Source organism: Oxyura jamaicensis, chromosome 2, assembly GCF_011077185.1.
Source record: "Oxyura jamaicensis isolate SHBP4307 breed ruddy duck chromosome 2, BPBGC_Ojam_1.0, whole genome shotgun sequence".
NCBI lineage: Eukaryota > Metazoa > Chordata > Aves > Anseriformes > Anatidae > Oxyura > Oxyura jamaicensis.
This window is the reverse complement of record NC_048894.1, coordinates 111,977,570-111,992,174: the sequence shown is the minus strand read 5'-3', so window position 1 is coordinate 111,992,174 and position 14,605 is coordinate 111,977,570. Positions and strand designations below refer to the sequence as shown.

Here is a 14,605-nt window from a genome sequence, read left to right as displayed (position 1 = left end):
CTTGCTCTTTTCTAGTAGGTTTGTAGCCAGAAGGTAGATATATAATGGTTTTCAGCAGGACTGCGTACAGGAGACAGTTGCTTTTTGCCTAGCAATTGTTAGATTGTGGCCTAGATACATAGGTTTACATTTTCAAGTAGTACTGTGTTCAGTAGTCCAATTTAAGATGATTTAGGTAAGCTTGACTGTCAAAGATAGTTACTCAGACAGTTTTGACAATCAGAGTATTAAATTTAAGTGTCATCTTTGAAACTCAGTCCATAAACTTTAGCTTAATTTTAGCCTGGACAGATTTTGTTGTGTTTACTGACAGTGTTTTATCACAAACTTTACCTTGGTGTTCCAGGTAACACAAATATATAATATTAGATAAGATTTTGTGAAAATGATCCCAGTGTCCATTCCATTTGGATTGCTAATGACATCTATCTTTTAAAGTTTTCATCTCCTTAATATAAGCATGCATGTTTTTAGAGAGTGTTTTCTAACAGTGATTATTAAAAACAGTATTTGACAGTAGGCATTGGTATTAATCAAAATTGTATGACTCAGAATTATTTTCAGCAAATCAAAGAAAGTCTGTAACAGCAGTTCCATTATCATACGAGATTTCAGGTTGCTCAGTACGGGGGAGCAATGACAGATAAAATACATTGAACTACAAATTTCTGACCTGCAATTTAATGCCACTGTTAGTGGTATCTGTTTATGCCTGTATGTTGTGCAAATTCTAACATTTTTCTGATAATTTTTGCAGCTGAGAGCACATGCAGTGGATGTGAATGGAAACCAAGTGGAAAATCCCATTGACATTGTCATTAATGTCATTGATATGAATGACAATAGACCTGAGTTTTTGCACCAGGTTTGGAATGGGACAGTCCCTGAAGGGTCAAAGCCAGGTAAGATGGGGGCTTTCTAAGCTGGGGGGAAAAGGTATGCAGTTACCCCCTTCATCATCTTCAAAATGCATCTTCAGACTTTTTAACACTTTCAAAGGTGTCTTATAAATATGAAGAGCAAAATTTCATATACTGTCTCACTATTTCACCTTATTTTTAACTCACTTTGTAGCATGTTAGGATTAATTTCAAAGAAGGAAAGTATATATGAACTAAAACAGAAGGATTTAATAATATTACTTTCAGGTTTCTGTTTTTGAAGGTCCTATTTATAATGTTGCAGTTCTTCCAGTTCATAATAGCAATTGACATTCATTTAGTTGACAGCGGAGGGTTTAAGAGACTTCCAACATACCAACAGATTCAGCTCTAGTTCTGAGTCTCAGAGACTTGGAAATACTGGGATTTGAAATCAAACACTTTCATTTGAATTCTCGAGAAAATCCTAAATGTTATTCACATCTCATTAAAATTCTAATCAGCTCGTATTTAAGTTTGCACTATGGCTGAAACTACTTCCTTAATTTGTCAGTAGTGCAAAATGAAATTATTAGAAAGGTTAGCACAAGAAATATATTTTCTCACTTCACAGTGTTGACTTGGCATTTGAAATGGAAAGAACATGCATCTCAGAGACCTTTGAAAAAGTATTATTTACATTGATTTTCAACCACTATCAGTATGTGCACCAATTCTGAAAATTCAGTATATTTCCTTTGGCCCAATTAATAATATTTTTATTTAAACATTGAGAAGCTGTGCTGTTACAGAAATATTATTTATGGCAGAACTGTAGGATTTCACTGTTTATGGAGCTTCTTCGGTTATAAACAAACCTGATATTTTATAAACAAAAAGTATTTTTATCTTCTCTTATGTATTTTAATTACTCTGTTGGTAAGTCTTGGGTTTAATCAGTTTGTTTTAAGTAAGAGAAGGAATGTACAGAGTTTACCAAAAGAAATATATACTTTGACCATTGCTGGTAAGTGATCTTGTGTAATCTGAGTAAACTGTTTATATAAAATCAATTATTTATCCTGCTGCTAGGAACCTACGTGATGACTGTTACTGCCATCGATGCCGACGATCCCAATGCACAGAATGGGATGCTGAGATACAGGATCTTGTCACAGGCCCCAAGCAGTCCCTCTCCCAACATGTTTACAATCAACAATGAGACTGGTGACATTATCACAGTAGCAGCTGGGCTTGACAGAGAGGTATGGCAGATCTTAATCCCACAGACTGGGTTGAGTGTGTGTAGATGCACGGTTTTTGCCTGTGATTTGCAAATATTCCGCTCCACCTCGAATTATCCTAGGCCCAGAGCACTGAAAGAAAACACTAAAAATAAGCATGCGGATGAAAATTAGACCCAGATACTTTGTACGTGTAGTCACTCTCAGGCCCATTGGGTTTGGGAAGGAATCTCATCTCAGAAGCCTGATTGCTTTTGAGTAATGGGTACACACTAAAGCAGGGCAGTACAGATAAGGCTTCAGGTGCTCAGCTTGGGTGCTGAAATGGAAGGTGTTCCTCAGCTGCAGCCCTGTCCCCTTCACTGAGCTCTGTAGGCAAAGAGTAGATGGAAAATGGAATTGGATGTGTTTCATTTATCTTGGAAGCTCCAGGAGAGGAGCTCGTGTCCTCCTTCTCTTCTCTTCCTAGGTCTTCACAGAGAGGTGGTAATTATTTTAAATCTTTTTGTTGCTGATTAATAAATGTGCAGTAATTCCCTGATTAGAACTTTGTTGATGAAAATAAACCAGGAAAAACATCACTGCTTTTAAAATGTGAAATGTGCATGTCTCAAAGAAATAGAACAGTCTGTTTTTGAAATTATATAGAAAAGGGCTTGTCTCAAAGCCCGGATACATGTTCAAAACCTTAAGGAAAAAAAAATCTGACTGTCAGTAATTCCCTGCCACATCTTGGGCAAGTCCCATTCTGTCCAGGCAGTTCTTTACTGGAGAGGGAGGGTGCCAAATATAAATAAAAATATTTCCCTCCCGACTGCAGATCTGACACACAGGCTAACTATGTTTTTGAACCACTTTAAACTTCACAAGATATAAGCATTATTTTATAAACAAACTATAAAATCCAAACAAATCTTAATTCAACACATCTTGTTTCCACTTCTGTTTTACTAACCTCATTTTAGCTTATTAAATCTGAAGGATTTGGGGGATTTTTTTAACTGAATTTCCAGTTTAGCTTTCAGCTGTTTGCTTATACTTAGTTAAAATGGAGAACAAAAGGATGTTCTGGATGGGCTATTAATATTCTGCTGCACTTTGCAGTATGAAAGTGCTAATCAGAATATTTGAAAAGCTAAACAGACGGTTAGATATTGCAGCTAATTTTTAAATTTTTATTAACATTAATTCTGTTAAAGATATTTTTGAAAAGGAAGGATTTGAGGGAAGGAAAACCATGAACTTTACGGTATTGCACTATTAAGTTAAAAAATGATGGGTGGCTTTGCCCTCGCTTTTAAAATCCTCTGGTCATCTTTGACAGGTGAACTTTCAGAAGGACATAGAGATAACTCTGGGTTTTATTACTTAGTGACTGGCTATACCGAAGTGATTTAACTCAAAAGAAACCAGCTGTCTTTGCAGCTTAGACCCTCATGTTAACAGTTGCAGAAGAGTTGTTATTTGCCATCAGTCTTCCCGATGGATCACTGAACTGATACCCAAATCAGTATTTATAAACATTTCTTGCTCGTGTTGAATATTAATGATAAATATTAAAACATTCAAATATCAAATTAGACTAATATAAGATAAAATTATTTCCTTCCCAAGCCATTGCTTTGCTTCCTTCATTTCCTGAGTTTTGTGAAAGTCAATCTAATTAAAACAACAAGGAGACTAGACAGCCCGATCTGAATCAAGCATGTCTTCCGACATTGCTCTGGGGAATGCTATGTTGCACTCAGGCTTTACTGCAGAGGTGATGTCCATGAACCTCCACTGGGCTACCAAAACCTTTCCTGTTCTCTAAGTCTGGATCCCCTTTGTGCTCTAATTAGGCTCACTAAATACTAGACACAATTTTAAATTATGTGACATGTTAATTATGCGAGCATGAGTGTAGTAGGTATTCAAAAAATTCATTTCTCCAGAGAGGTTGTGGATTCCCCTGCCCACATGTTCCAAGACCACGTTAGATGAGGCCTTGGGCAACCTGATCTAGAGGGTGGCGTCCCTGCCTATGGCAAGGGGGTTGGACCCAGGTGTTCTTTAATGTCCCTTCCATCCCAAGCTGTTCTATGATTCTATTAAAAAAAAAAAGAAAAAAAAAAGTGGTATTTCAATAGAATAGTATAGTTCAGTTGGAAGGGACCTACAAAGATCTTGTGGTGTAACTGCCTGACCTCTTCAAGGCTAACCAAATGTTAAAGGATATTAACTTCTAACAGTCAGCTGGTATTTTTAAGTTTACACATACAATGCATTGTCCATATGAAAGTGCACAGGAGGAGAGTTGCTTAGGTAAGGGACTGAGCTAAAGGCAGAAATCTTTCATTTGCTCTCCCAGATGTTGCTCTTTCACGAGTTCCAGCTGGTCTCATTTCTTCCAATGTTGCTGTGGAAGAATCCACAGCATTAAAACATCTGTGGAAGAATCCACTTCAGCATTAAAACATCTGCCTTACTGCTGGAGGTGCAGTAGAAGTCAGGCACCGTACTTAAATTCACACACAGGCATTCCTGTCTCACGTGAGGTTAATTCAGTGAAGTGCTCTTTCATTTGGCCTCTGTTGAAGTGGAAAGATTTGACCTGATGAGGTCTGTGTTCTTTCTTGAAGCTGCCAGTTCGTCTTTGGATGTGTTGCTGCAAAGTCTCTGTGCAGGCTGCTGACACATGCTCAACAGCTTACTTCTGGCTGCTTCTCAACCGTCAGTAAAAAGAGGAGAGCAACTTCCCCTAATTTCCCTATTTTTGTAAAAGTTCTGTGCTAGTTGATTTTCCTGAAATACCCCCAGCGTTTGATCTTGTGTATGTGAGTGCTGGAAGGGGAAAAAAAAATAAAAAATAAAAAAATAAACAACCAAAAAAGTGCAAAAATACATATAAATGCTGGCTTTGGGGGCATTTTGGTGAGAATTTCCCATGCGCTTCTTCTATTGGAATTAAATAAGAAGATTGTGTGAAAGTAGAGTCTCCGTGTAATAATAATGGAGTTTCCTTAATGAAATTTGCTGCTTGGGATCAATGTGCTAAGACCCAGATGAATCAGAAGCACCTGCTGTTTCAATAACACAGAGTCATCTGGCTGCAAGATCTGCTTCAATACTGCTCTAGTTTTTATTGCTTCACAATAAGTATTTTTTTTTCCTGGGTGGAAGCAGTAAAAGTATTTCTTCTATTCCCTCCTGACTGCTTTTCATGTTGTTGTCATAAAGGAAACCTTTAGAATGTTTACTTAAGGCTTTTGAAGGCCACTTTGCAAGTATATTTTCCAAAGTATTATTTGTGTACATGAGTGCAGTATTAAATGTTTATATTACATTTGTCTGTAAATAATATTAGTGTTGCTTTTTTTTAAAGAACTGTGGGATTCATATATGGTAATATACATTTGGAGTGTGTTGTAGGGGTTCCATTGTGAAAGAATACATGCATAAATTAACTTCAATGGCACATAAAGATTTATACTTGTTTCAACTTCTTTTAAAAACTTCTTTTTATTCAGTGGCTCATATTTGCTACTTGGAAGCATGCATACCCTTTGCATCTCTCATATCTGTAGCAGTGTCTGGCCAAAATTTGAAAGTCAGACATTATTAATGGCATTGTCCTTGCTTATTCTTGGTATCAGTATCCATAGTCCTATTCTGTAAACTATTTCCGTGAAAAATATTCTGTGGGATAGCCCAGTCTTCAAATTATGGGGGAAATTGTCCGCGAATGAAAAACTATGCGTATCTATTTCTGTCTTGCTAAAAAGTTTCTGCCTGTGTTAGTAAACCATTCATGAAAGTGGTATTTTAAAATAATAGCAATTTACGTTTGTGAGGTTTCTTTTGGAAAGAACTGAATTTAGGATGATAGAACCTAGCTCGTTATGAAAAACAATACAATAAGGTATACATAACATTTGCATTTCACGGTAGAAACTGTTGAAGAGTTAAAAGCAACTTCTGAGCAACTACACGGAGTTTCTATTTTTTTTTTTTTATTCTTATTTTTAGCTACAACCGCGTCAGCTCCGTGTTACAAAGCCAGCCAGTCTGAGGCCAGCTCTCAGCGGGGTATTTCTTTTTCACAGAAAGGAGGCCTGTGCTCCCGTGAGTGCTGGCCAGCATCCAGCCCTGCCGGGAGAGCGGGGCTCCCCAGCCCGCAGGGCCTGTAGTAAGGCCCCAGGCGGGGAGGAGGAGGTGGCAGCCATCTTCTCTGGAGTGTTTGACCTTCATGGAAATAGTCCGTTGGGTTGCTCCCTCCCCTTTCCTCCGTACTGGTCTCTGTTAGCCCTGACACTGTTGGTTTCTATAGCAATCCTGAGGCGTTGCAACTGCAGTTGTATACATAGGCCTGGCTGAAACAAAGCCTTGGCAGTTGTGGTGGCTTGGCCAACAAACTCAGTCCTCTCAAATGCTTTTAAGGACTTACCCTGTTCTAGTATCAACTGCTCTGTTTTTTCCCACATTGGAAAAGCATTGTTAGACCTGCGATAACGGCTTGAACTGTATAAAGTATTTTTGATTCTGGAAGTAGGCGGAAGACAGTCTGCCCTCATCTGAGTGGTATTTGAAAAATGTTGAGCAGTGGTGTTCAACAGAGTTAGATGCAACCTGGTGCTGTATTTCCATGGTACAAACTTTGCTCCTGTCATTTCATGTGATGCTAACTGGGATAAACAGCATGATAAGCTCACTGCTTAGCAAAGTGAAATTTCAGAAACACCTGCTGTCCTACAAGTAATGTCAGTTTTGTCTAAAACTTATGTTGATGTCATTTTGTGTTTTAGAAAGTACAACAATATACATTAATAATTCAAGCTACGGACATGGAAGGAAACCCAACATATGGTCTTTCAAACACAGCAACTGCTGTCATCACTGTGACAGATGTCAATGACAATCCTCCAGAGTTCACTGCTATGACTGTAAGTATGGGGTAGGACTAACTGGAGGATGTGCATATTTATACCTATTCCCCAATTTTGTCATTATATTCATAGACGGTAAAAATTTATCACTTATTAAATAGCTTACTGGCACGTAGAACTTAAATACGTGCAGAATACGGTATTCTGCCTAGGCCAAGTTGACTGGAGAATCAAACCATAAGTTTTCTGGGTGGCCTCAGGTAAAATTTCATTAGATAAGCTGTCACAGCTCTGGTGACATGAGATGTGCTCCCTAGCATTAAGCGACGTGGGTGCAAGCCTGTTCAGTATGGTGTGCCTCTTGCCTGCTTTTGCCTGCATGGTGAAGGGCTTTGTTCTTTTTGCAGTTCTACGGCGAAGTACCAGAAAACAGAGTGGATGTTATAGTAGCTAACCTAACGGTAACAGATAAAGATCAGCCGCACACGCCTGCATGGAATGCAATGTACCGAATGACCGGAGGAGACCCGACAGGTCGATTTACTATCCTGACTGATCCAAATAGCAATGATGGGTTGGTAACTGTTGTGAAGGTAAGAGATGCCTGCAATTCAGTGAGTTAAGCAGAGATCAAATAAGTGGGAGAACACTGAAAATAAATGTGACCTCCTGAGGCCAGCACAAGTCTTGAAAGTAAAATGAATGGGCACTGTCTGTCTTGTGCAAGTAAGCCATTCATCTCCTGGAGCATTTCCTTGCTAATGCTATCAGTAGTATTCTAAGTGATCAGTTTTAAAAAGCAGGTTACGTTGTTGAAAATGACAGATTTTGAAGCTTTATTTGCCAAAAGATAGGAATTAGTCTGTGAAAAAGCATCTGCTTAGCATTCATGGCTAGTCGAAAGGAACAGCTTCCTACCTCTTGGCCTCCATTAGTAGTCATGCTTGTTGTCTGCTGGTATTATGTCAACATGTTCCTGTTAAGGAACAGATACAAATTAAAAAGTCAAGGCACAATCAGAGAGGGAAAAGTGATAGGTGGGAGGCTACTTGCAAGAGGCTTTTAAAGACTGGCTATTTTTAAAACCTCTTTTAAATACCTTTTATGGAATAACCTGTCTGTGCTCCTTCTGTAGCCAACACAGCTCTGTGTTGAGGGGTGACTTATTTAAGTGATAATAACAGTGCTGTTCTATAATTAAACCTGCCAAGCAGTAGCCACCTTTCCTCATGGATCTCTGATAAGTGTCTCTTCTCTGAGCTGGCCTGTTCTGCTTTTGGTCCATCCACTTATGAAGTCAAGTGTGAGATGCCAGTGTTCCCATTTGGACATTAAAACATTCACTTTTTATTCATTCTTTTTTTCTTTTTCTTTTTTTTAAATCATGTCAGTATCTAGGTGAGAAAAAGATAGAATTTTTTACAGCTAGAGTGATAATTCACACTACGAAGAACTGTCTTCTGTTCTATAACTGCACTTCCCCAGGGGTACCAATTGTTATATTACAGTCTTCCAGCAAGAATTACATGAGTGTCTGTGCTTTGTAATTAGGCACATGAGCATCTTTCTCAGATCTAGGAATAGTGTAAAACTAGAAGCCCCTGGAAAAATGAATCTAAAAAATGCCCAGATTAAACAAGTAACATAAAGAGAAGTAAGCCTAAGCTTCCAAGTCTCTAATATGTTTGACATAGCTTTGCGCACTGAGAGTTTGTTAAAAATAAATTTGAATCCCCTCTATTGCCAGAGTATCTCAGTGCTTTGCCACGTCTGACCTGGTTTAACAACAGAATAGCAGCATGTGGGAGCCTCATTTGGAAAAGGAACTTGTTCCTACAAATGCAAGGGAACGATGGGTCTTTTCAGAAGGGGGTCAGATGCACCATATGAAATCAGAGCCTTTTAAATAGCATGGCAAGATCTGCTTGAGGTGGTGAATTGCAGTTCTGCAGTCTGGCCAGCAGCACTACTTAAAGCAGAAAGACACAAAAAGAGTTGCTTGAGGTGCAGTGAGTTGATCTGTCAACCTGTAATGAAGATTGCATTGTCTCGTGTCCCTGACTTCCCACTGTTACATGCCAGTTGCCCCCGTAAGGTACAGGGCTCCTTCAAGTCTAGAATTAGTGTGAGCAATTCGGTGCATAGCACTCATGAGAAATGTCTCAGCCATGTGCTGCATGACAAAGGAACTCTAGTCTCATACTGTTCCTGCTCCTCCTTAAGTTGGACTTCTGACTTACTGAGGACGTCCCCAGACTGAAGGGTGTTTGGACTGTGAAACTGGGCGCTGTATGGATACCAGCAATGGAGTTAGCTGGGGTTACAGAGAGTCTTTCTAGTGAAATACAAGGGCATAGGAATCCCTGATCTAGGGGGCTAGTTATGGCCATGATCTTGTTTAGGAAACCTTCATTCTCATAACATAGAAAGACAAGTCTCTCCCAGCCTTTTTCTTTTGGGGGAGCTTCTCAGAAGGCTTATCTGCTCAGATGAGTACCTGGCACAAAGCTGGGAGTTGCAATGTAATTGTCTGATGAAACCGTTTCCACTGTTGTAACTAATGGCTGTACCTGAGCAAATTAAATTCAAAAATGTCAAGGCTTCTATCAGTTGTAATAGTACAACTGATGATTATGTTAAGCAAAACCATCACCCAGTCACACGTTGAGGTATTATGTTGAGGTATTCTCTTTCAGTTCTTTGCTTGTTTTTCAGAAAAGCAGTAGAAGTAATGTTTGAAAATGTGCTTTAAAGTAAAAAAGTTTTTCTGTGGCCATCACTACTGTGAGCAAATGTTAAGACTTCCCACTCTTTGCTTTTCACAGCCTATTGACTTTGAGACCAACAGAATGTTCGTACTTACTGTAGCTGCGGAAAATCAAGTGCCTTTGGCTAAGGGGATTCAGCATCCTCCTCAGTCAACAGCAACTGTGTCCATTACGGTCATTGATGTGAATGAGAGTCCATATTTTGTTCCAAACCCCAAGCTTGTACGTCAAGAAGAAGGGCTGCTTGCCGGTAGCATGTTGACAACTTTCACAGCTCAGGATCCAGATCGTTACATGCAGCAAACCTCTCTAAGGTCTGTATAAACATTTTATGGTTACTTAGCAGTTCAGATGCAATTTCCTTGTTGTAGAGTGGGTGGGGAACAAAGAGACTGTGTGTCTGTTTACCATAGCATACAGCTATACCAATACCTCCTGTAGATCTTTTGCAGCACTCTCCAAAGTGAATTTTGGCTAGAGAGAAAAAGTGACCTGACGAGCATTCATATATCTGTAAATGGGATCATCTTCTAATCTGAAGTGTTACTTCATCAACGTAGAATGAAGTCATGGAACTGTGTTGAGCAATACATGGTAGCCTAGTGAGTTCAGTTAGAGCAGACACAGGCTTGTGTGAACTAATGGCATTTGCAATTTAAATTAACCAATAATTTTGGTGCTGTAGCAAAAACACGTCTGACTGAGGATCAAATCTTAAGGTGTTTTCTTTTATTTTTCTTATTTTCCAGCAATACACAGTACTGTTGTTTTCCATCTGTGAACTCTTGTACTGATAGCTGTGATTGTAATTTGTTCACAATTTGCCTAATGTCTAAAGATAATCTAAATTAGAAAAGTGAAGAGGATAAAACAAAATCATGGAAGTCTTAAGCATGCTTTTGCATACCTCATTTAAAGATGGCTGCAAAGCTGAGGCACAGTCACTACCCTTGGGTCAGGACTCACTTTATTAGCTTATCCAGTTTACTAGCTCATGTAGATAAAACTCCAGAACTTCCTTCTTGTTTTCATTCCACAGAAAGGAAGGTTCCCAGGGTGTTAGAATTGTATTTTCACTTAATGTTGGTTAGCTGTAGGCTATATTTTGCTCATTTCTGGACATAAGCACTGTGTAGACATGATAGCACGAAGACTCTAAGGATATATACATTTTTAATGAGCTAAGATAGCTTTCACTTGATTAATGTCAAAGGACAAATTTGCCAGATAGAAGGATGATTTTGAAAGGCACTCGTCTTTCAAATGAAGATGAGAAACATGCAATAAAATCTGTGCCTCTGTAGAAAATTAAGTTTGAGTGATACTGAAAGTGTGAGAATAATATCAGTTAGTGCTGTTAAGTGATCTTTATACGTTCTTACTTCTCTGCATCTCTCCTGCTCTCAGTGCTCTGATAACATAAAAGTTAGTATCAACAGCTCTGTAGGTATAGAACAAGCAAGAGGGATCCTGAGTTAAATATTCTAATTGAGTCTGAATATGGATGTTATTTAGTTTATGGTAATTGTATGGTTTACTCGAGTTACATGATAATTTGCATGGCAGGGCACTTAAAAACAGTCTTATGTTTAGATTCTTGAATATGCATTTTCAAGAATTTTAGCAACAAAGCTTAATAAATGGAAATTTGTAAAGTATTGACTCCAAATTACAAAAGCATGTTGAGAATACAAATTAAAATGTCTGTTGTCTTTGTTGTCAATATTTATGTTGGCAGATAAATGACACATCTTGTGTTCAAATACACAGGTACTCAAAACTTTCAGATCCTGCAAATTGGCTGAAAATAGACCCCATCAATGGACAGATAACTACTACAGCTGTTTTGGACAGAGAATCAATATATGTGCAAAACAATATGTATAATGCAACTTTTCTTGCCTCTGATAATGGTATGTATCAGCATTGTATATTTCTTTGAAATGTGGTTGAATGGCATTCTATTTTACTGGGGCAGGAAACAAGATATGCTTAGATATCAAGTCAGAAACCAATATAAGTATATTTGTATATTTCCCAGCCACTCAGGAAGTAGCTGAAAAGTAAGTCAGTGAGTTTGGAGGACAGTTTTTGTTGCATTACTCGAGCCTACATAGAACTGAAAAATAAGTCTGCGCAAGACTGTGCTAGGCTGAGCAAATGCACAGCAGGGCGTGGTTGGTGGCTTTATGGGGAGTGCCATGTTGAAGAGGTGGCATGGATTATATTTTTCCATATTCTGACTACAGAATTGTAGAGGGAAAAGTATCTTTTCATTGGCACTTCAATGAAGTTTTCTGTTCAGAAATTAGTCCTTTAAGATAGGCTAGTAGAACGCTGTGCTGTTTATATCCAATATCAGAAAGATGGCCAGGTGTGTTCAGCAACATTTTCACATTAGAAGGGTAAGCTGAAACACTAAGGCTATTTACCTTGGAGAGAAGACAAATGGTAAAATTATACAAACTGTTGCAGTGTAACAAAGCTAGGTCAGCTATTTCTATCCTTTTGGCCCTGTTCTGGAGAATAAAATTAAATGGAACTGGAAGGAGATTATATGGGGACAGAGGGAGGAATGAAAACCATTGCTAATTATACTGAGAAATTCAGTGCCACAAGTTCTCATAAATGTGTGACTTTAGCAAGGTTTAAGGAAGCATCACACATTCAGTAAAGATAACAGGAATATCTAGAAGTCTGAATCTGCATGCTGAAAGTAAGTATTAAAAAGAATTTAAGTAGCATGCTTGTGGTGAATGTTGATTGTAAGTCTTCCAAGTTATGAAAGAATTTCTGCAAGAGAGAAATAATCCAAATTCTGCACCTTTTCTTCTGAAGCATTTCATGTAGACCTTCTCTGGAAAAGGAACTAGCTGTCTGATAGAGTAAATAGATGAAGTCTCCCAGATCTGTGGATCTGCAGTTGTGAGTTGAATTTTGTTGAGTTTTCAGAGGGCAGATTACATGAGAATTTGTGTGTTTGTAGGAACAGTGACAGTGTTACATTGGCTTGGTAAAAACAAAATTCCAAAACTGCGCTGAACGTGTGTATGTGGTAATTGAGCTGGTTGGTATGAGCTCATTTAAGTAACTTTACAACTGGAAACAGGCTCTGTACCTTTTTTCTTTTTTTTTTTTTCTCCGAAGGAATTCCTCCTATGAGTGGAACTGGAACACTTCAAATATATTTGCTGGACATCAATGATAATGCTCCCCAAGTGAACCCAAAAGAAGCCACGACATGTGAAACGCTGCAGCCTAATGCTATTAACATCACTGCTGTAGACCCTGACATTGATCCAAATGCAGGCCCATTTGCCTTTGAGCTGCCTGATACACCTCCTAGTATTAAGAGGAATTGGACCATTGTTCGAATTAGTGGTAATTAACATTACAGAAATTATAATCACGTTACAGGGAATTGCATGTTGTTTTCTGTGTTTTACTTCGGTGTATTTCATGACATACGTTAATCTGGTAAACATGAATAGGAAAGCACCTTAGTATAAGTTCCCCAAAGAACAAGAAATTTTAAGAAAGAAAAATCCACAGTAGTAAGGACGTCTGTTGTCCTGAGTGTCTTGTAGTCAGTGGGCTATGTGATACGTTGATACAAAGCTCAAAGATGAGCCATTTTATGCCATTTCTGTTTTATGTAAACCTAGTGCCTTATTTCACCCACAGGTGATCATGCCCAGCTCTCTTTAAGGATCAGGTTTCTGGAGGCTGGTATCTATGATGTGCCCATAGTAATTACAGATTCTGGAAATCCACATGCATCTAGCACTTCTGTGCTGAAAGTGAAAGTTTGCCAATGCGACATAAATGGGGACTGTACTGACGTTGACCGGATTGTTGGCGCAGGACTGGGCACTGGTGCCATCATTGCAATTCTGCTCTGTATCATCATCTTGCTCAGTAAGTAGATGGATCCCTTAATACTGACTCCTATATTCTTATACCATAGTGTCATTTTATGTTTTAGTCCTATGTACCTTGACAAAGACCAAAAAGGGATTAAAGATTCAAATACAAGAATTGTTACTGCTTAGGTTTATGTCTTGGGCAAGTATTAAAACTTTCTGATGAGTTAGGAGTCTGCGAGACATATCATAACTAGCACTTGCATGCATATTTGGCAGTCAAGAGCACAATCCCCACACTGGCCTTATGAAAGAAGTTTTCAATCTGTGCCTAAGGGTACATGTTATATCAGTGAGTGACCAGGATGACGATGTGATCAGCCCTCAGACATCTAGTGTCTGGTACTGTTGGTATTCTGTGATTTGATACCACCCTCAACAGGTTACACAGCCTCTCAGGAATGCACTGGTGTTATTACTATTATGTGTCAGAATAATTTAAGTAGGCTATTTTATGATTTTGAAAAGTAATGCATCACAGTCCATCATGTAAGGCCCAACAAGCAAGCAGCCATGCAGGAACTGTGTGTTTAAGTGCTACACAAGGCCGTGCTAGTATTTTATTTTTGTGTTGAGTGCATTCAATAAGGGAAGTGACTAAACATCACGACTAAGTATCCAGTGTAGTCAATTAGATGCCAGCTCTCCTACGCATTACGGTTAACTGATTTCTGACTGTGGTGCAACATAAGGGAGGAATTACCGTGTTCAGAGTATACTGTGCACTAGTCCAGGACATACAAAATGACAGGGTTGGCGGGGGGAGTTAGGGTATTCTTTGGGTCTGGCAAAGCCCAGCTCTGTACATGAGCACAATACAATGATTTTCCTGATAGCTAACATTTTAAGAGTGCCTTATATTGGTTTAACAGAGCCTTATTGAAGCCACTAAATCTTTTAGGATATTCTCCTTACCTTTTAAGATATTCTTCATATATTTACATT

The 14,605-nt window shown here is 38.6% G+C and overlaps 1 protein-coding gene across 1 annotated transcript in view; it reads left to right on the top strand.

Annotated features, from left to right (window-relative positions):
* The window catches only part of CDH2 (cadherin 2), an 81,483-nt gene that overhangs the window by 46,654 nt on the left and 20,224 nt on the right, over positions 1-14,605 (top strand). Inside the window, exons 11-18 of the mRNA XM_035317213.1 lie at positions 758-902; positions 1,953-2,125; positions 6,889-7,026; positions 7,377-7,562; positions 9,795-10,051; positions 11,508-11,650; positions 12,885-13,118; positions 13,422-13,655. Of these exons, the coding sequence (XP_035173104.1) occupies positions 758-902; positions 1,953-2,125; positions 6,889-7,026; positions 7,377-7,562; positions 9,795-10,051; positions 11,508-11,650; positions 12,885-13,118; positions 13,422-13,655 (1,510 nt within the window). The remainder of the gene's footprint in view (positions 1-757; positions 903-1,952; positions 2,126-6,888; positions 7,027-7,376; positions 7,563-9,794; positions 10,052-11,507; positions 11,651-12,884; positions 13,119-13,421; positions 13,656-14,605) is intronic.